Genomic DNA, 23,123 nt, shown 5'->3' with positions numbered 1-23,123 from the left:
TACAGGAGGACAAACCGAACTGCTCAGTTATGTGAATCCGTTCATTAGTTAAATGCTCAGATTTTGTTATCTGATGACTTAATAATCTGAGCATTCTAAATCATCAAACTGATTTCACCAATAAAAACCTGAGATAAATAATCAAATAATATAACTCGTTTTTATTTTTAGCCATTTCTTTATATGTCTCGCCCACTCAAATAAGTGCAGAGACTATGTCTGATTCCTTTCTTGGGTGTTTAATGATAATAAGTAACACCAGGACAACACGTTGGGCACTGGGCTGAATTCCTGCACACACAACTTCATTACTGCCAGTAATCATGTGGAATAAAAATTAGAGTCCCACCCACTGACCATGTGAGAACACTAGGGCCTTGAGGATTAAAATAATTTGGTCACAGCTACTTAGCTAACACACAGTAGGGACCAAACATCAACCCCTGCTTTGTTGACCCCAATACTTTATGACATTCTAAAAGAGAATTTCATGAATGTCATGGGAGGGTCTGAGATCAGACATGTCCATAACTACTCCAAACTTACTATACAGACAGTAAGAAGATAGAGCCTCACTCCAAATAAGACAGGGCCCCACAGACAGCCAGACATGATATTCTGAAGTTCTCAAGTATGGGGATTAAATTTCCAGGCAAATTTTTGTCTTTGCCATCAGTATCATTACTATAATAAACCATGTGTATTTACTCAATAAAACCACTGTGATATCCTGAAGAATGCTGAAGAGGGCAAAAGAAACTAAAAATGTATCTTTACTTTCCTTATAATAAAGTCGATATCTAGTAACAACCAATACAGGTCCAAAATGTATGTAGTGTGAAATTAACTAATGATCTTTTAAAATGCTAGTGTAGTCAGAACCAAGGTCACCTTGCTAGTATACTATCAGATAGATCTGATGACCTCTTAGGTCATTTTTATTTTCAGATTCAATGTGTTGATGATTATGTACTCCTATTATAGGAATGAAATCTCTAATGTCAACTAAGTGCCTGACTGCACTAAACACTTATTTTTAGGGAAATCATCTTATTCACCTGCCCTGGTTTTGTGATTTTCATCAGGATTTAATCATTTCATCACTGTGAAAAATTCTTTCTTTTGAAAACTCTTATAATTAGATGCATTAAGCATGTAAATATTATACTCATAAATAGTAAGTCTGATATTCCATTGGGAAGGGGGAGATATAGAGTTAACATTTAGTACAAACTGTTCAATATTAGAAAGCTACATATGGTATTTCATAATAAACAAACTGCACAAGGAAATTTTTTTACCTTTTTGTTGATTTCATGTTCAAGGTCATCTGAAGCCTAAATTAGAGAAAGACAAAAATTTGTTTACTTTTCTAAAGGGCAAAATTCCAAATTTACTAGCCATATGTATGCAAATATTTAAATAGATATATGTAAGCTTGTTATTCTATTTGTTGAGGTGGAAAGTTATTGAGGACATAAGGCCTTGGCGAAAGCAAGTACTGGAAAAATACAACAGCCTGTCATACATACCAGAAAAGCAAATCCTAACACTATCTCTCCTTTGTTGATAGTCTTTGCCTATTCAGATGTTTCCCTTTTAGTAGTTTAATCAATTATTTAGTCATGGGGTTTGGGAAATAATTGTGGCCAACTCTTCTGACACATAAAGGGCAGGCAAGCATGAATGGATACTCTGTGGCAATTCAACACTCATGTCTGGACATTGGTAAAGGCTTTATGTGGTAAGGTAGCATCAAGGTAAACACTGAGTCTTGGTAAGCATCCAGTAGTATCCAAGTAGTCAAAATACTATCAGACAAGGGTGGGTATGATGAAAGTGTCTCTTTTGCTTTGCTCTTCAAATACTCTCCCATTTTCCTACTACAAAATACATATACCCATGCATTCTTCACTGTCTTCAATGATGGGATCCCTGCTCCCATCAAAGACCACACCCTCACATCACCACCATACCATTCCATTCTTACCTCCTCAGGGAACTAACAGGCAGTTATCCTCTCTCTCTCTGGCAAGACTAATCTCTCCTTCTCCATGGTGCCATGTGCAATATTTGCAAACCTACTTCAGATTCATTCATTCTAAAAATAACACTCCTTTGACTTCTCAAATTGCCTTTAGCCACCAGCCTATTTCTTGCTTCCCTTTACAACAAGACTTCTCGAAAGTATAGTCTCTACTTGGGATGCCTGGCTGGCTCAGTTGGTACACACCTCGGGGTCATGAGTTCAAGCCTCATGTTGGATGTAAAGATTACTTAGAACAAAAGTATAGTCTCCACTTATTCATATCCATCTGCTTCATTGGCCCCCACCACTCTATTGAAACTTCTCTTTTCAAGTCAGCAATGACCTCCATGCTACCAGTCCAATGGACACTCTTGAGTCTCCACTCGTTTAATCAACAGCAGTCAAAAACCAGCCACTTTGCCAAGGGCTAGGAGGTGGGAGGAATGAGATGTTGATCAAAGAGGACAAACGTCCAGTTACAAGAGTAGTAAGTTCTGGGGATTTAGTTTACAGCATGGTGTCTATTGTTAATAACACTGCATCATATACTTGAAAGTTGCTAAGAGAGCAGATCTTAAATGTTCCCACCACACACACACACACACACACACACACACACACACACACACACACGTAATTATGTGAGGTGATGGATATGTTCACTAACCTTATTGCGGTTATCATTTCATAATGTGTACAGGTATGAAATTATCACATGTACACCTTCAACTTACACAGTGTTATGTCAATTATATTTCAATTAAGCTGGAGAAAAGAAATCCCAACTCTCTTCACTTCTTCTCTTATCCCTGTTCTCTTGGCTTCCTTGGTCTCAATAATTTCCCTCCTACTTCTCAGGGTATACCTTAGTCTTCTTTTCTGACCCACCTTCTCTGCCTCTTCCCATGATCATCATCTTCTGAACTCCTAGTTTGTATGTCTAGCCTGACCTCTCCTCTAGTTCCAGATACACATCATGACAACGCTAACTACAATGGCGAAGATGAAAATGATGATAATGTAGCAACAATAATGAATGCTTTCATGGGAATGACCATATGCTAGGCCCAACTCTAAGCTCTTTACATATCCTAAACCCATCTACTTTTCATAATGGACCAATGAAATAGGTGTTATTATCTTAATTTTGCAGTTGAGGAAACCAAGACACTGAGAGCTTAAGTAACTTCCCTGAGGCTACACAGTCAGGAAATGTCAATGCTACATGCACCCAGATGGCTGCTGCCCCTGGAACAGCTCACAGGCCTCAAAGATCCTGTCCTGTTTGAAACATTGAGTTCCTTATCTTTCAGTCTTCTTTACTTTCCACCCAGCTCCTCAAACTCAGACCTAGAGAGTCATCTTGCTTCCTCTTTCCCCTTCACTTGTCCACATTCAATCCATCAGCAAGTTGAATCATCTTTGCTTCCTCAACAGATCTTCAATCCACTCAGTCCTGCTTCCAACTGTCCAGTTTAACACTCCGGAGTCTGGCTGAGTACAACAGCCTGGCCTAACTGCTCTTCCTGCGTTCACTCTTGCTTCTTTTTAATCTCCATATGGTACCTACGGTGGTCTTTAAAAACTATCAGGCTGCATTGCTCCCTTCTTTAAACATTTTCAAAGGCTTCAGATTTCACTTAAATTAACATTTGAGTTTCTAAGAGTAACTTCCCAAATCCTGCATCATCTAGTTCCTACCTTCCTGTACCATCTCATCTTGTTTCACTCTGCCCCTCATTCAATCCACTTTGTTCAGTGTCTTTATTGCTGTTACCCCACAACTGGGGCCCTTTCTCTACTCTGTGTGTGGCTGGTTCCTTTGCCTTTGGGGATCTGGCTTCCTTATTCCCTCGACCTCATTACTCTCCATTTTAGCACTCATTTTTAGTTTCAGAATAGCACTTATCACAAATTGTAATTATAGAATTGGTGGTTTATTTGTTGCCTGTTTCCTATTCCCTCCCGGTAAACTCCCATCAGACTATAAGCTCCATGAGAGCAGAAATGAAGCATGTTTTGACCTTTTTGGGTTGTTATGGCCTAAACTATGCCTGGCACATAGTCGGTACATAATAACTTTTTCTTGGCTGAATGGTTGGACGGACGGAAATACTTTTATACTTATCCTACATTAGGTGGGAGATGCGATACCTAACTGGAAGGATGGATTTTCTAATGAGGGCTTGCTTGGGATGATTGGAGTCATTTTTCTGATGACTTCAACAGGTTAACCTTTGCCACCAGGATGCTGTTGTCTCCCTATTCACCTATAATAATGTAATACATGATTTACCTAAAGGACACTGGACAAAATAAGTTGTGATCAACAGTAGCCACTGCTAATAAGCAATTCAAATGTCCTTTCTAACTTAAAATTGTTCATGCATGGATTAACATATGGACTCTGGTCACCCAACTCAGAAGGGGAATTATAGGCTACTTTATTTTCTGTGGTTGTCACATTTTGAAAACTTCCTAACAGCTGCTACCTCTTCTTGAGAGTCATAACAAAAAGGGATGCCAAGACTCCGACCTTCTTGACACTATTTGCAACAGCCTCCTTGTGACCCAAGTCATCAGCAGAAAGTTCACTTCCAAATTTGTATTCAGGGTGAGCTTCCTCCTCTTGGTCAGCTGTGTCAAAGAAGAAAAGAAAAACAATGAAGCCAAATTACTACCAGTCAGATCATCTTCATAATCTTGGGTAGAACACAAACTCTTTTACACGGAAATGAAGCTAACTGAAAATGGGAACATTTAAATATGCAATTCTTTCAAATAAAGCTTTTACTAAACTCTTACCTACTCAAGGCCAAGGAGCACATCTTGTTAGCTGTTATTTCTCTTGCGCCTAGCATGATATGTGACATGTGTGATGCTTAATGCGTTTTTCTTAAGTGACTGATCACTTCCACCCCATTATACTAACCCTAAAAATTAAAGCCTCGATCACTCAAGAATATCTGTAACTTACAAAGGGTCTTCTGATCTTCCATGGGAAGATACAAGAAATAGAAAATAATTAAAAAAAAAAAGAGAGACTAACTGTCCACTTATAGGTTACGAGCATAGTGACTTGCGGTTGGGAGTGGTGTAACATAAAAAAGAAAGAGCTTGAACTCCACACCTGAAAAACAAACAATCCAGTGAAGAAATGGGCAGAAGACATGAATAGATACTTCTCTAAAGAAGACATCCAGATGGCCAAAAGACACATGAAAAGATGTTCAACGTGACTCCTCGTCAGGGAAATACAAATCAAAACCACACTGAGATACCATCTCACGCTGGTCAGAGTGGCTAAAATGAACAAATCAGGAGACTATAGATGCTGGAGAGGATGTGGAGAAATGGGAACCCTCTTGCACTGTTGGTGGGAATGCAAACTGGTGCAGCCGCTCTGGAAAACAGTGTGGAGGTTCCTCAAAAAATTAAAGATAGACCTACCCTATGACCCAGCAATAGCACTGCTAGGAAGTTACCCAAGGGATACAGGAGTGCTGATGCATAGGGGCACTTGTACCCCAATGTTTACAGCAGCACTTTCAACAATAGACAAATTATGGAAAGAGTCTAAATGTCCATCAACTGACGAATGGATAAAGAAGATGTGGTTTATATATACAACGGACTACTACTTGGCAATGAGAAAGAATGAAACCTGGCCATTTGTAGTAACGTGGATGGAGAGTATTATGCTAAGGGAAATAAGTCAGGCAGAGGAAGACAGATACCATATGTTTTCACTCATGTGGATCCTGAGAAACTTAACAGAAGACCAGGGGGGAGGGTAAGGGGAGAAAAAAGTTACAGAGAGGGAAGGAGGCAAACCATAAGAGACTTTTAAATACTGAGAACAAACTGAGGGTTGATGGGGAGTGGGGGAGAGAGGAAAGTGGATGATGGGCATTGAGAAGGGCACCTGTTGGGATGAACATTGGGTGTTGTATGGAAACCAATGTGACAATAAATTACATATATATATATATATTTTTGCATGTATGTATGTATGTATGTAGGTATGTATGTGTGTGTATGTATGTATTTATATATAAAGACCTTGGAAGGATTGTACTGCACCTGTAAACCATTTGTCAAACCTGGCTTAGGTTTGGGAGACTCTAAAATCATTCCTTAAGCTCATGCTAACAGGGAGGCTGGAAGTGGGTGCTAACTGAAGCTGATGCCCCAAGAGCATGGCCCAGGCTGTGAAAGGAGGCACAGAAGCACTCAGTCCACCAGTCCAGAGAGGGACAAACTCTGGTATCCTCTCAAGGCTGTCAGTGGAAAAAGAATCACCCATTGAAAAATGAGCCACATGCTGGTGTGAGATCTGGATTCCCATGATCGCCATTCTGCTAAAAGCTCGCATGTAAGGAATCTGCCTAAAAACCAGCCAGAATCAGGAGACACCCATAGGTCTCAGGACAAGTCCAACACAAATCCACCATGTCACAACACAGGGCACGAGGGACCCCTCCTGGACAAAAACAGTGAAATGATTTCTGAGAATGGACTCCCAAGAGCAGAGTGGGAAGCAGACCCATAATTGGAGATTTTTTTTTTTAGATGTTTAAAATGTGCAAAGAACTCCAGAACAAGAATAAAAGAACAACTATTTCATCATCAGTTGCAAGATGCATTTTTTTACATATTAATATTTCTGATGTTATAATGTGTTTTCAATTGTAAAATGACATTTTACAATTAATTGGAAGCATCTTTCTTTCTTAGTCATAAATAAAATAATGGTGTCTTTCAACTGATGATACCTTAGATTTGGAATTTCTTTTTGCAAAGTATTATTTCAGACACGGAAAAAAGTGAGACAAGAGAGAGAGACACTTTCCTGTTTTGAAACTGGTATTCGGATGCATGGATACCGTGGAGACAGATGATTAAAAAAAGAAAAAAGTAGGTCATAGAGGCCTTAGGCAGAAAAAAAAAAGGATTTAAGAAGTTGGAATAGGTCTTTAAAAAATCTAGTCCAGTGTGTCCACTTTATAGATGAGGAAATAGATTCAGAGATATGATTTATAAAACCAAGGTCACAGAGTAAAATACGGGCCTATATTTCTCTGGATTCTTAGCCAATGCTTTTAACAGGATGCTAAGTTTCCATGACCATTGAATTTCCGTGACTTACAGTCTATAACCAAGACTTTGAAACTTCCCACCATTAAATTTCCAGTTCATATATCTCATAGTCTAACCAGATCATATAGCCAGATATAAACTATGTGAAGTCAAGGAATGTGGCCCATACAAGTGGTAGAGACTTGACTTTAAAAGAGGTGTGTGAATGAATGGTACCATTCCCTGAGTGTGCAAGAATGCAGAGGCATACCCACAACCACATCCAGTTTTGGCATTCCTCACTGCTCGTTTTATAGTCCTGGAAGCCACGAATCCTTCTGAATCTAAATCCAGCCTAACAACTGGGGAAATGCTCTCACAGACTAAGAGCCTCTTCTATTTTTTTACAGCCTCCCGGCAGGGTTACTCTTGAACTATGCTTGGCTTCCTCTTGCCTGCTGTGTTGAAGTATTTAAATTAGAGAGTCTAGTCATTCATGTATAGTAGGATCATACTGTGACACCAGGGTAATTATAGCCAACTGGTTGACCAGAATTAAGCCAGGTATCACTGAGGGAACCTAAGAATCATAAATATAACTGGCACAGCAGAAACTTCTATGTCCTGAAAGAGAAATTCAAGTGGGTGATTTTGTCCTCTCAGCCAATTTTCTACATGTACGCTATCCCCCACATGTCCCAATATCATTTGTTAACATTTAATCAAAATCTCAAGTATTTTTTGGAATAACATGGGAGCCCCTAGAGCCAAATATTTTGTAGGAATCATTAACATATGCATAAAAGATGGGAAGTACCCTTATGGATGATAAGTGGAATCAAAAGGACCCTCATTTTGGATTATTTTGTGTGTTCAGGAAATTCTCACATCTTTGACTTTCATCAGTTACATTTTTTGTTTAAAACAATTTAACAACAATTTTGCATATTGGTGTTCTCTTCATATTCCTGTATGTTAGAAGGGCTGTATTATAAGGTACAAAAGGTCTTGAACCTGGAGTCAGGCAATTCTGGGATTGAACTATAATGCCATTGCTCACCAGCTGTGGGGTCATGTGCAGAATCCGTTACCTAAGCTTCAGCTTCCTCATCTGAAAAAGGAGTGTAATGATACCGATCTCATTGGACCATACAAGGATTAGATAAGGCAGTGATGTAAACCGCTACATTCACAGTTGGCACAACAATGGTGGTTGCTATTCATATTATTATTACTTTCCTTGTTAATTTAGTCTATTATTCTGCAGTTTGTTTTACTGGACTGTGCAATCTAGTAATGTCTGACATGCTTTCAACTCCCATCTATAAAACTTAACCTGAGTTAAGGAACTCATTTTACATATTTTCATCTTTTCAAATTTTAGAAGTATTTTACTGGCCTTTTGAAATAATATTCAATATTTTATTCTTAAATCTTGATTAGGCTTATTATTTGCAAAAGAAAAAGTGAGATAATAGAATAGGCACTGTGGTTGATAGCATTTTCCAAAGACAGCTGCAAGAATATCTGCTCTTGTATAATGTGATCTTTCCACTCACCTACCCCCCTCAAACTTGGGTGGGCCTTAATTTTGCTTTGATGAATAAAATATACAGGAAATGATGATGTGCCTGCTGTGGGCACAGTTCTTAAGTTTAGCAGCTTCTGCTTTCTGCCTCTTGGAACACTGGGTCTCAGGATGCTTCATCTAAAGATTTGGCCATTGGGTCCCCTGGGTGGCTCACTTGGTTAAGCATCCGACTTCAGCTCAGGTCATGGTCTCACAGTCAGTGAGTTCAAGCCCCGTGTCGGGCTCTGTGCTGACAACTCAGAGACTGGAGCCTACTTCTGATTCTGTATCTCCCTCTCTCTTTTCCCCTCCCCCGCTCACACTCTGTCTCTCTCTCCAAAAATAAACAAACATTTAAAAAAAAAAAAAAAGACCTGGCCACCATGTTTTGAGAAGCCAAACCACATGGAAAGGCTACATAGAGGTGCTCTGGTCTGTAGACCCTAAGCTCCTCACCACAACTGCCAGCCACACAAGTGTGCCACCTTGGACAACCAGCCCAAGTGAACCTTCAGATGACTCTAGCCCCAGATGTCATCTGCCTGAAAATGCATGAGAAACTTAAGGGAGAAGCACTAACCTGAGCCCTAGATGACCTACACAACTAAAGAAATAAAGTGTTATTTTAAGCCTCTAGATTTTGGGGTGGTTTGTTACACAGTAATAGATAATTGTAGCAGTCATCGATTAAATAATTCCAGATACCTCTGCCCTCCTAGAAACTCCCTGCCATATACAACATATGAAAAGTAAGTCATGACTGTTCTCTGGGAGTGGAGTGGAACCCATGGCTTGGACACGCAACACAAACCATCGTTATGAAGTCAGTTCCACAGGAAGCCATATTTATTAAGCTGTCTTTATTACCGAGATTAATTCTCACAGCTTTCAGATTTTCACTTATAATATCAAGCTTTCCTAAAATCTACTCTCATTATTTCAGATATTATAGAGTAATTGAAGAGAGTTTCTGCATGTGTCTAAATTATTTAGCCTCAAACCACTACATAAATCCAAGGCAGTGTCCAATCAACAGACACACAATGTAAGGCCAAAGCATTTTGCTAATCAATTTTCATACCACCTAATGAACAAACACTTTTCTAAAAATATTCCAAACCTTTCAAAGGACCCATTTAAAATCAAACATGAGGGTTATATGGCCCTATATTATGGTTTTATGGTTATATGGCCCCAGTAGCAAATATTCATCTATTTTAAGCAAGGTTACCTTTGCTAAAATTATCTACTGCTATTCATAATTCTGGTGAGCTGGTGATTTGAAGGAATCTGAACTTGAAATTTTAATATTAGCTTTGAATTTCCAGTTCATTTCATGTGTGCATACAAACCAATCATCTACCTGAGGGTCTCTACCCATGTTCCCTTCCTTTTAACTTGCCTTCTATTATCATCATTAACAACACCGACATTTATGTTTTTGTTTACAGGAAGGGATTGCCAAATGTTCTTTTTATTCCAACCCCTTGCCTTCTACAGCAAGGATTCTTTGGCTGTGAATTTCTGCTGAGCAGCTGAAGGCACAACAGGAAGGGAGATGACTCAGCCATGAAAATCTAGTGCCTAGGTAAACTGGAAGTAACATTGGGAAAAATACCAAAAAAAAAAAAAAAAAAGATTAAAGCTTGGTGCACAAATACATCCTTGACTACTAGAAATTAAACCCTCACATTATCCAAGAGAGTCTATGGAGACAAATTCTTTCCTTTCTTATCTTAAAATTTTGGGGGCACCTGCATGGCTCAGTCAGTTAAGCAAATGACTCTTGATTTCAGCTCAGGCCATGATCTCCCAGTTGATGGGTTCGAGCCCCACATGAGGCTCTGCGCTGATGCTGTGGAGCCTCCTTGCAATTCTCTCCCCTTCTCTTCTCTCTGTTCCTCCCCCACTTGTACACTCACTCACTCACTCACTCTCTCAAAATAAATAAACTCAAAAAAAAATTTTTTTCTATGTTGGGCACCTGGCTGGTTCAGTTGAAGGAGCACACAACTCTTGATCTTGGGGTCATGAATTTGAGCCCAAGTTGGGTGTAGAGCTTAAAAATGAACTTTTTTTTAAAACTATTTTTGTGACACTTAAGTTAAAAGAAAACCAACTTACCACTCTCTATTTCTTCTTCATTATCATCCTCTAAGATGTTAACCGGGGCAGCAGATTCTCCAGCTTCCATCATGCTTTTCAAAGCTTCAAGCTGTTCTGTCATTAAAAACAAACAGGAAGGAGATGGTGACAGGTGCTCCATCACTTGCAAAGCCTGAGCTTGAAGATCGACACTGAGAAGGAAATATATTGTCTGGGCTCCCACTGGCTACATTCCTAAGACCGTAGCAGATCGCTGCTTGGACGTCTCAAGGGACTTGCAACAACCACACTGTCTACACAGGGTGAAGAACTAATGGAGCATGGGTGAAATTCCAAAGTTCTGGTCATAAGTTTGAGAGGAAGGCTCAGTCACTAAGAAAGATGTTAAGGCTTGGTAATAAAGGTGCGTCATTTGAATGTGATATTGAAGCGATGGAAAAGAGACGTGCACAAGCGACTGAAAAAACTTCAGGAACAAATATCTGCAAGTGACAGATCTGAGACAATTATCCTCATGTATAAAGCTCTGATAAGTCTGTAAAGATAGATGAAGTAATTTTAAAAGCGAGAAAACATGTAGAAGCATATTATAAATGGTGATATACAAAGAAACTAGTTACCAAAAACATAAATATCAAAAAAACTCAAGTCTCATTTCCCTTCTCCTAGTCAGCCACATATACATACAACATGGCCAACAGCCAGCAGTAAGAATATCCCTGGAAAGCAGGCATCCTCCTACATTATAGCGAGAATGTAAATTGGTACAATTTTTCTGAAAGACAAAGGTAAATCACAGTATAAAACGTGTATATGCTTTGGCCACCCAACTCTAATTGCACCAATGGATTCCAACGAGAAGCTGCGTAAATGTACAGAATGAACACCGACGTGTGTCTGTCACTGTCGTTTCTACAGTAATGAACATCCATCAGTTGGGACTGGTCACATGGTACCATATCCCACATAATAAATTCTGTATAGTGTTTCATACATTAGAATTATAGTTAGCAAGTTGTAACTTTAGTATGAACTTAAGTATACTAAATTGGTTGAGTTAAACATAATAAAAAATCAGTATATTTAACATGATCCCACTGATATGAAAAATGTACGTCTAAACATATACATGTGTCTATAGTACACGTACGTATGTGTAAAATATATAATTTAGTGCTATTTTATTGTTTCCTTATGTTTTCCTTTGTTGTTTTCATTCTCCTATGGTATTATTGCTTTTGTAATAAACTATAAGCACTATAATTTAAAATTTAGAATACCTAGGGTAAAAATACAATGCGATCATACCATTAGTTAATGCTTCACTCAATTAAGAGATGGGATAAAAGAAAATATTTTCCAATATTTCCAGGGAAAATGTCTACATAAAATCATTTCTCTCCCTACACACACATATATACATTCACACATTCACTCAGGATCCCTAGATATGTAAACCTCACACAGGCAAACTGCAAAGGGTAACTTTTGAAGAAGACTTTAGAGCATATAAAATGATAAAATGCTAGTTCCTTCCATCTCGATAAATTCTAAAATGCCCCTTTCCACTTTCTTCTCGTTTTCCTGCATCCTATGAATGTATGAATATGCTTTTCCCACTGCAGGAACGAGTTGATGTGGAAACTGAACTTAAACATACACGTGGCCACTTTGCTATGAAAAGTATATGTAACACCACTGTGCCCCTTTCGTCCCCTAAATCAGTGGTTTGAAAATTTATTTCACTCCAGACAGCTGAATTTGTCCAAACACAATGAGTGTATGCCTCATTATTGATGTGTGTCTTTGACTTACTTTTTTCGACCTCAGGTTTCAGCCGCTTATTTTTGATGAGTATTTTTCTTTTGAGGTCATTGGGGGATGGTAAGGGCCTGCCTGGTTCGAGCTAGAGATAAACAGAAAAGGCTGAATTAATGATGTGCTTCACTAGTTTCATTCCCAGCCCAGAATGAGCATGGAAGCCAGTGTTATACAGCCCAATGTCCACTAGATGGCAGTCAACACACTTTTATGTTTTCATTCCCCAGCCCCAATTAGCCTACTGCATGCAACTTTGCCCTAGACTGCAAACCGGACATCCAGTCTCCCAGAGGTATGCACAGCCACTCCGCCTTCCCCAGTGGGACCTGGGTCTGACCTGGGGTGCTGTTGGGGGAAGGGCTCCTGCTTAGCCTCAGGTCTTGCTCTTTTTATGTATTGGGTAAAGTACAGGAGATCGTTGTGATAGCTGGGGTCCGAAGTGCTTTCCCAGGCAGAAGTCGAGAGGCTCCCCTGATCCCCTCAAGTGTTGGGGCTGTATTAGTAAGCCTGTTTTCTCAGTAAACTGATGCAACCCCAATACCTGGGATTGTGGTTGTGTGGGTTCAATAAGAGAATCAAGAAGGGAGTGGTCTTAATTACTGAAACTTAACCTCTACTGTGGTTTCGTTTGCTTGGATTTATGTCTGCAAAGGAGATGTCCTTTCTTTTATTACCTCTGATCCACACAACTGAGCCATATCTACTCATCCATTCCCCCTACCCCCATCCATGCATGGACATACCTACCCACCCATCCACCCACCCATCTCTTCCATGCATCCTTTCATTTTTCTCAAAAGTGATTTTTCTACTACTTATTATATGCAAGGCACTGTGCCTTCCCATGTCTGTGTTGCCTCAAAGCTCTTTGCCCATATTCTGCTTCCTTCAGAAGCCTGCTGAATCTTGTCTATTCCCTAGTGATCTCTCTTGAACCTGGATATCTCTAATAAATATTCAATAGGTTGTAGGCCATCTTCCTTTTTAGCTGTGGTTTTATGTCTATGCTCTATGTCTCCCACAGACATTTAGTTCAGGGAGGTCTTACTCCCACGTGTATTACCTATGCTTCCCACAACACCTTTCATGAATGTGCATGTCGTTCCATAAAGAATATGGTGGTCTTTCCATGGCAGCAAGCACCTTAGCCCAATCAGAAAAGTAAACAGAGGGTCTACATAAAACAAAAATAACATAAGGGGCGTCTGGGTGGCTCAGTGGGTTAAGCGTCCGACTCTTGGTTTTGGCTCAGGTCAGTCTCACGGTTCATGAGATTCAGTCCCACACTGGGCTCTGTGCTGGCAGTGTGGAGCCTGCTTGGGGTTCTCTCTCTCCCTCTTTCTCTTCCCCGCTTGTGCTCTTTCTCTCTCTCTCAAAATAAATAAACTATGAACTATAAAATGAAATAAAGTAAAATAAAATAAAACTAAACAGGGCTGTTTCTTAGTTTGGGTTCCCTCAGAATCAGTCTCAGAGACAAGGATGTGAATATACCTGTAGATTACTTGGGCGGCAGCCTCAGGAAGGGCCAACAGAGGAGTGGGAAAGTGAAAGAAAGAAGGCAGGCACGGGGGTGCCCCAGCAGGCACGGGGGTGTTATGAGGCGACTTATCACTGAGGGGGCCAGAGTGTGGTCCCCTGGGGAGCCCTGGCAGACGGTGCAGAACAAAGAACGTGCTGCTGAGCGGTCCCTCCTGAGGGAGGAGTGAGGGGCCCAGCGGGAGGGCTGTCTGGTCTCTAGCACCTCAGGCCCATCTCTCACACACGGGCAGAGCAGGCTCCAGTGAGCAGAGGACCGCACCTCATGCAAAAAGCTGCAGGCACAAGCAGCTGCAAGTCAGGCCAGTGTGCAGGGAACAGGGAGGGTTGCAAGGATGCGGGGCAGGCAGCCTGCAGAGTCAGTAGGCTGAAGGTAATCAGGGGTGGGTGCAAAGGATGCAAATATCCTCATGTCCTATATTTTTTTCAGGTTTTTTTTTTTCCACTACTGCATTGTACTTTATACTTCATCCTGTTGGCTTGCTTCCTACTCATACCATCTTGTGACAGTGGATCTTTACCACTTTGGAGGTTATGGACCCTTGCAAAAATGTGATGAACTCTCTGGAATCAAACTATATACCAAAAGAAGGAAAACAAAGCAAACAAACAAACAAAAACAAATGCAAAACCATACGCAATTTAGAATGAATTCACAGACCTCACAAAGCCTATCTGCGGGCCACAGGTTAAAAATTCTTTGCTTTATGAAGCAATCAGCAGGTGTAAAAATGAAACTCAAAAATGCATGTCTAACACTTTCCAAGTATTTGTTGTGGAGTTGGGACACTGGACTTCAGACTCTTGTGACTTCTTCCATCTAGGGAGTTCTCACCACAATGGTCTTCCATTTGATTTACCTGGAGAGGCTTTTTTAAAAACACCATGCTCAGGCCTTACCCAGATCAATTAACTTAGAATCTCTGAGCGGGTCCCAGGCAAAGGTATTTTTAATCTTCCTTATAGATGATCCTATCATGCAACCAACTAAAGGACAATTGCTGAGTATAGATTCTCTTCCAGGAGGCATTTTATAAAACTTTAGGACAGAGATCTCAGAAACCATAGAGACCTTGAGACCTTCCAGATTAAATTGGGCTACATGTTTATTTTATGTCTCTCTCTTCACATCTGTCTGAAGCACAACAGCTTTCTGTATCAATTAATTTAAATAAATATGAAGATCTTTAGTCCTCTAGCACTACTTGACCCTTTAGAAATGAATTTCAAAACAAATCCATTCAGGTTAGAAATACAGTTTGCTAAAAATACATACTGGATGTGATTCAAGTGCTTGTTTCAACAGGAGATCCCCAAATAGATCTTCGCAATATTTGGACATCTTGTACTGTTGATATTTGCTGGAGAGAGAGAACTGGCATTCGTAAATTCAAACATCCATTAACAGTCCAAGAATAAGAGACATCCATTCCTAGATGATTAAAAACTCCCACTCTGCAAAGTACATGCTTGTCTTCCTACGGCTAAGGGAGATGCTCTGTTATATACCACGAACTTTAACTGGTATAGTTTAACAAGTAGATTTTGCCTCCCCAAGTAAGAGCTGGAACACAGAATAAAAAATGGCTTTCAAGTTCATGAAGTCTGAGATCAAGTACACTGCCAAATCTTCCAACTCAATGGAACCTTGAACAAGGTGTCCAGATCTCTGACCTTTTGTTTTTTTTCCTCTTTCTTTTTTGCATAAGAACAAGTGTCCTTACTATTTCACAAAACTGTTCAGCTATTTAAAAAGATGGAGAGCCGGAGTGGGGAATGGGTAGTAGATACTTAGAGGAGATTGCACCCTTATACCTGCAGTGATTTTCAAAGGAGAGAATTACAGGATATTCGGATGTGACAAACGCAGTTTCCTTGATGGCTTGAATAACATCCTTTAAAGATAAAAAGTGTAAATGAGAGAGGAGCAAACAACAACAACAACACAATTAAGGCACCTGAAACCATTCAGATACTATTAATTTGAGCTTTTCAGAAAGTCAATTCTGGCAATAAGACCTGGAGAACCCATTCATCTTGTTACTTTCACACGTGGAGTCCCCTTGTGGTTCGTTAGAGCCCAGGGACCAGTTTATGGTTAATGACCCTTCCCTCCCCTGCAAAGCTCTCTCTGACTTCTCTAAAATTATGGGGCTAGTAACGAACAAGAAATTTCATCTAAATCACATGCTGGCTTCTTGCTTGATAATCTGGCAAGACAGGTTCAGAGTTTCCCTTTCTTGCTGAAGGGCAGGTGAGGTTTTGGTACAGCGATTTTCACAGCAGACCACTCTTTCACCTCTCCCGCCTAGAAGAGAAATGTATTGGTGATAACCTAAGGATTAACGGAGGCTTTTATTGGCTTTCTTCTGTGTTTGGGAGTCTGTCCTTGGCTACATTTCATTAATTTGATGAAGATTCCTGTGAACTGATGCGACATTTACAACATCCCCTGTTTCCTATTAGCCTGATGAAAGTGGTTGGAGGGGTAGGTGACCAGGAAGTGGGGGTTCTCCATGGTCAAGCAACATGTGAGGTAAAACAGGTGTTCTAGATGTCCCTCCCTGAACTAGAAGCTTGGTCATTTGAAATAACCTTTGAATGTGCTGAGCATGTCCTTCCCACAGATGGCTGGTCTTGCTCTCGGCTTTAGAAAGCATGGTTTCAAACTAATGTTTCTTTTTTTAAAAAAATTTTTTTTAATGTTTATTTATTTTTGAGACAGAGAGAGACAGAGCATGAACAGGGGAGGGTCAAAGAGAGGGAGACACAAATCAGAAACAGGCACCAGGCTCTGAGCTGTCAGCACAGAGCCCGATGCGGGGCTCAAACTCACGGACTGCGAGATCACGACCTGAGCCGAAGTCGGACGCTTAACCAACTGAGCCACCCAGGCGCCCCTCAAACTAATGTTTCTACAACCAGAACATCATACTTGGTAAAACTCCCCACATTCTAACTGGCTTGTAGTTAACCACAGGGAAAATCGCATCATTCAGTTAAATGAGAAAATATTTTACAATAGTAATCTCCGGAAGTCCAGTTGAAACAATAATGCCTTAGGTTAGATAAACCGGGGAGTATTTTAGTGAGCATTCTTACTGATGTGGGAAACAAAGGCAGGAGGAAATGGCATATAAAATTACGTTTCCTTAAAACCTGCAGGCCATTGACAAATACTTGAGGCAGGCGAGTGTAACAGTTCTCCAGGAACTCCCTACTGTCCTAATGTAAATGCTTTGCTAGAGGGAAAACAACCTTAGCTTGACAACAGCTAAGCCTCCAGTATCCCATGAGTCTTCTTTAGCAAATGAAAATCCTTTGGAATCTTCCCCTTAATTTTACCTCCCCCCAACTCCCAAGTATGCAATCACTCTCTCTTCATGGTCTGGAGGCAGCTCTTTCTGCCCATGGGTCCTGTTCATGTACTTGAATAAAATCACCTTTTTTGCACCAAAGATGTCTCAAGAATTCTTTCTTGGCTATTGGCTCTGAATCCCACCACCACTCCAAAACCTCATCACTTATGGCTAAGGTGGTTCATTAATTATTCTTGCTTAAACTCTCTTCCTGGTAAAAATGTCTATGACCTTGATTGTCCATTTCAGCTGAGCAAGAATTACTCCTTGAGGAGAATTTTGGCTCTTTTCATGGGTTCTCCTTTGCTCACCTCCAAACTGAAAGGAAATAGCCTTCTTTTTAGCTAAGCTTCCTTATTGGGCTCCTTAAATCTCTAAAGAAGATGTCAACCCTTCCCAATTTGGTTGGCTGTGCAAACTCATGGCTTCCCACTTGAATATACCCTTGGTACTTCTCAGGGAGTGTAATTCCTTCTCATGGAGCATAATCTTGAATTCACTGCTGCTCAAAATTCACCAGCATCTGGCTAAGAGAAATGGTGTGCATCAAGTTATGGGTATACGGACTAGGCATCTGTTTTTATAAATACCTCTGGTGATTTTCCATACGTAAGCTGAGTTGAGAACCAATGCTGCAGATGTTGAAATAACTATTCCAAATTACACCAAACTGACAGAGACGGATGTACCTGAATATTGGCCAACCACAGCACTGGCCAACTATGGAATTTCATTTTTTTAACTTGTCCTTTGGCAGGCTATCAATGGAGCATATTAAGGAGCATTCTAAGAAACCAACCTTCAAACTGTACAGAGAAATCACCAGAAGGCCAATACTGAAATGCCTGTTTATGTAACTGTAGATTCTCCTCTTTGAGGGTCCATGGGGAAAAGTCTTCTCTCTGGCATCAGGACTGGGAACAACTTCTTTGGACCAACAGCCCTGTTTCTATTTTCTGAATCTTGTGAATTATGTTTGTCTCCTTGCACTGAATTCTAGAAAGTTTGGGGCCCATTTGTGGTATGGTTTGGCAGTTTATAAGACTTATTATTGAGCACTCATAAACTCTAACCTCATTTACTTTATTACTCTTATAGGCGCTATTTAGAATCTATTTTATTTTCTGTGTCCTATTTATTTTTTACGCCAATTTTAAGTCCTTCAGAAATAATGCAAAATAAGAAAACAGAAAAGAAAATGAAAGACTTTTTAAAGTAATTAGAATCAGGGGGATGCTGGCAGAGAAACTCATTATGTAGGACCCTCATGGTGTTATTAAGTAGAGAAAGCATTTCTTCTTGACTTTCTCTTCAAAACCAGAGGAAAGGAATATGAAAGTAAAATGCTTGAGAAAATGAATAATTTGTGTTCTCCATTTCATCTATTTCTACAATAATCTGGAAAAGACTACAGCTATGTGATTTTAAAACTTACCTTAAAAAGGATATCTGTACACATTGCTTTTCCATGAGTTATTATTGGTTCCTGGTCTTCACCTTTTCCATCCCAACAGTCAAGTTCAACACACCTGGGCAACAGAGTGAAATTACAATATTGAACCCTTACCATAAAATAATGTGTGCAAACTGAAAGAACAGACATCAAAATAAGTTGTTTTCTTATATAAGTAGAAAATGGAGGGAACCTGGATACCTCAGTCAGTTAAGCATCTAACTCTTGGTTTCAGCCTAGGTCATGATCTCCTGGTTCATGGGTTCAGCCCCACATCAGGCTCTGCACTGACAGCATGAGCCTGCTTGGGATTCTCTCTCTTTCTGCTCTTCCCCTGCTTGCATGCTCTCTTTCTCTCTCAAAATAATAAACTTAAAAAATATGTAAGCAGAAAATGGAATGAAATGATTATTTCATGGAGTTTTTGGGTTAAAATCACATTGTATTCTGTACTGAGTTGGTGTCATTAAAAAGGGACTGTCAGAGATTAAGACAAACTTGAGATATAATAATCAGTGGGGGAATGAAATTCCAGTTGTGACAAAGCTACAACAAAGGACAGTTGGGAACAGCTGGGGACATCTGAGTATAGGCTAGGTTTTAAATGATGTGAAAAAATAATTTTTAAAATTTTGTTAGATGAAATGATACTGCTTTGGCCATGAAAGAAAATGTTCTCATTTTGTCAGGTATTCAGAGATAGAAGTGGTGATGTAGGTAATTTCTTGTAGAATATTTCCAAACACAAAAAACTGTCATTAAAAATAAGGTACTAGCTATTGATAACAAAAAAAAAAAATTATAATGTAACTGAGTTTCTTATTTTTCACCTTCAGCATTATTGCTGTATTTTAAACCTCAAATATTTGCCAATTTCTATAAAAGGGAAAACCATTTTCAATAATATTCTCAGAGAATGGCATTTTAGAACTTTTAACATTAAGTAAAGCTAAATCTGCTACTGCTTCCGGCCATAAGAAACTTAGCATGACTTCTTAAAATAGGGTTTTTTTTCCTTCAATTTTGAGGGGGATATTTATTTATTTATTTATTTTGAGAGAGAGAGTGCACAAGTTGGGGAGAGGAGCAGAGGGAGACGGAACGAAAGATGTAGATAGAGTCTTAAGCAGACTCCATGCTCAGTGGAGAGCCTGACACAGGACTTGATCCCATTACCCTGGGATCATGACCTGAGCTGAAGTCAAGAGTCAGATGCTCAACTGACTGAGCCACCCAGGTGCCCCTTGAGGGGGGGATATTTAAAAATTTATAGTAAAAAATATCTTTTGGCCCATAGGAGAATTCCAGAGCTTTCTGGAACAGAGATTATCTGTTCTTTTTCAAGGTTATGTGACCAACGTAATCTATTAAAGAAAAGGAAAAATGTCCAAAATTTTCACGCTGAATAATACTTCCTATTTTTTAGAAAAAAGTAAATTAAATGGAAAGCCATCATATTAAAAAAAAAAAAAAAAAAAAGAGGTGTCCTGAGGTTCTGACCTGCAACCAGCCAGGAGAACCTGTCTGTACATTTCTACGGAAGACTTTCCACCAAACTGTCGGCCAGTGAGATAGGTGTTATGGGAAGAACTGATGAAGTAGTGGGCCAGAGGATGGTCCATTTCTTGGTAAAGTTCTAAACGATCCAGGAAGACAGGGGCATTTTCATCTGACATCAGATATCTGCAAAACCCATCGCTTGATATGAGGCCTAGGGGAAAAAACAAGAGTTAGTAGACATATGGCTCTGAAATACAGAGTTGAGACAGCTTGAACAGGAGTAAAAACTTCTTCTCAGTCTCTTCCCCAAGGACCTTCATCCTTCAGAACTTGAACAGAGCTGCACACTACAAGGAACCTAATGCATTCCACAGGCAGGTGGCTTTTGTAGGTATGACGGCAGAAGCACACGGTTCCCTAAGCGCAGAAGCACAGCTCCAGGTGTGGCGACCAGGGGTCAAGGGGACCTTTGTCAGTTCTGCTTCTATCACGCATGCCTTATGTTCCTGGGTCTCAACCTCCTCTTCTGTCAAATGGGCATAAATACTGACCACACCTGCTTTCCAGGATTGTCCTGAATGGTAAATGAGAATACCTACAAGAGGGGCTCCTAAAAAAGTAGAAAATATACAACTGTAGGGCACTACTGTTCTCACTGGACTGAAGATGAAATTAATGGCCTTTCTGGGTTTAAACAATTCATTTCTCCTACAAAATAGGGTGTGGGACTGATGAGAAGAGTACGCAGTAGGCATTGAAATATTGCCCCAAGAGCCCCATTGTTCATTTCAGTCACACTTTTCTGATATAGGGCAGGTCCCTGTGGTCTTCTCAGGAGAAGCAATTTATATTTCTGCATCACAGGGTGCCTGGGTGGCTCAGTCCATTAAACGTTCAACTTCATGATCTTGGGGTTTTTGAGTTCAAGCCTCGCATTGGGCTCTGCACAGACAGTGTGGAGGCTGCTTGGGATTCTCTCTCTCCCTCTCTCTGCCCCTCCCCCACTTGGGCCCATGCATGTGTGCACACACACTCTCTCTCTCAAATAAACTTAAAAAACAAAACAAAACTCTCTCCATCTCTTACTCTGTCAACCATCAACTGCCTCAGCTTTTTGTTTATAGCTAAGCATTTGCAAGTTATGAACTGATTTTAGGCTTGCAAAAAAGAACATAATAATGTATTAAATAATAAATAACTATGGACCCTTACACCACAGCTTCGTAACATTTTACCTTACTTGCTTTACATTTCTCAGAGGAATATATAATTACAGATGCCTTTGCAGCACCCTGTGTCCCTGCTCTCCATTCCAGTCCCTCTTTCTGCTCCCTTGTAGACAACCATTCCTTTTTGTATTTAACATTCTTAAAGCGGCTTTGTAACTTTACTACATATGCATTTATTCTAACAATGGATAGCTGTGAATATTTAAAAACTTATATAAAAGACATTTTATTATTTGCATATGCAACTTGCTCTTTTTATATTTTCTTGAACTTATTCAGCTCTTGAGGATTTATTTTTCCCTGAATAACATAGTAGTGTGTATAGTAGTAGTACGTTGTGGTGGGCACGTGTAACGCATGGTAGGCCCGTGTATGAATATACTAGTTCATTGTCCATTATTCTGTTGATGGATATTTAGGTAATTTCTAACTATAAAAACATACTACAATAAAAATTTGTGCAGCCCTCCTTGGGCACACAGCCATTCTAAGAGCAAGTACTTTTTTGAGTTGTCAGCACGGAGCCCGTCGCAGGGCTTGAACTCAAGAACAGGAAGATCACGACCTGAGCCAAAGTCGGAGGCTTAACCGACTGAGCCACCCAGGTGCCCCCTAAGAGCAAATACTTTTTAAGGCACTGAGACAGATAAAGTGATGGGAGAAACAGACAAGCCCTGCATTCATGAAACATATTATGGGAAATAAATTAACAAATAAGTATAAGTATAATATAATGTTATACAAGTGTTAGAAGGAAACAGAAAGCAGGGAATGAAGGTGATAAAGAATGACCAGGATGCTCTATTAGATACATGGCTAGCAAAAGCCCTTGTGAGGTCACATTCACAGGTAGGGAGCAAGTCACATGCACATCTTGGGGAATGCTATCCCAGGTAGAAGGATCAGCAAATGCAAAGACCTTGATGTAGGAGTGTGTGACTGAGGGGACAGGTAGCTGGGAATGAGGCTGGAGAGGAAGCCAAAAGCTACATTGGTTGGACTTAAGTCTTTGCTAAGTACTTTGAATTTTTTTTTTAATGTTTATTTATTTTTGAGAGAAAGAGAGAGAGTGTGAGCAGGGGAGGGGTTAGAGAGAGCGAGACAGAATCTGAAGTAGGCTCCAGGCTCTGAGCTGTCAGCACAGCTGACACAGCTGTGGCAAACACAGCTGTGTTAAGCACAGCCCCGATGCGGGGCTTGAACCCGTGAACCGGGAGATTATGTCCTGAGCCGAAGTCAGACACTTAACCGACTGAGCCACCCAGGCGCCCCTTTGCTAAGTACTTTGGATTTTACTGTGTTGGGAAGCCTTTGGCGGGTTCTGAAGAATGGAATAACGTGATTGGATTGAGTTTTTAAAGGTTTAGTCTGGCTGCTGTGTGGAGCATAAACTCTATGCCACTGAGTAGAAAGAAGACTAGTTAAAAGTCAACTGGCA

At 40.1% G+C, this 23,123-nt stretch overlaps 1 protein-coding gene across 12 annotated transcripts in view; it reads right to left on the bottom strand.

The window, feature by feature from the left end:
• The window catches only part of PLCB4 (phospholipase C beta 4), a 420,803-nt gene that overhangs the window by 72,283 nt on the left and 325,397 nt on the right, over nt 1–23,123 (bottom strand). For all 12 annotated transcript variants that reach the window (XM_053890434.1, XM_053890428.1, XM_053890431.1 and 9 more), the window contains 8 exons: nt 20,457–20,667; nt 18,939–19,032; nt 15,960–16,039; nt 15,421–15,505; nt 12,600–12,690; nt 10,803–10,898; nt 4,566–4,666; nt 1,302–1,337 (listed from right to left, as the gene is read on the bottom strand). In XM_053890434.1, coding sequence (XP_053746409.1) covers nt 1,302–1,337; nt 4,566–4,666; nt 10,803–10,898; nt 12,600–12,690; nt 15,421–15,505; nt 15,960–16,039; nt 18,939–19,032; nt 20,457–20,667 — 794 coding nt within the window. The remainder of the gene's footprint in view (nt 1–1,301; nt 1,338–4,565; nt 4,667–10,802; nt 10,899–12,599; nt 12,691–15,420; nt 15,506–15,959; nt 16,040–18,938; nt 19,033–20,456; nt 20,668–23,123) is intronic.

This window comes from Panthera pardus, unplaced genomic scaffold (genome assembly GCF_024362965.1).
Source record: "Panthera pardus isolate Hobbes unplaced genomic scaffold, ASM2436296v1 HiC_scaffold_25, whole genome shotgun sequence".
NCBI classification, from domain to species: domain Eukaryota; kingdom Metazoa; phylum Chordata; class Mammalia; order Carnivora; family Felidae; genus Panthera; species Panthera pardus.
Note: the sequence above shows the minus strand (reverse complement) of the source record. Positions and strands in the feature narration are given on the sequence as shown.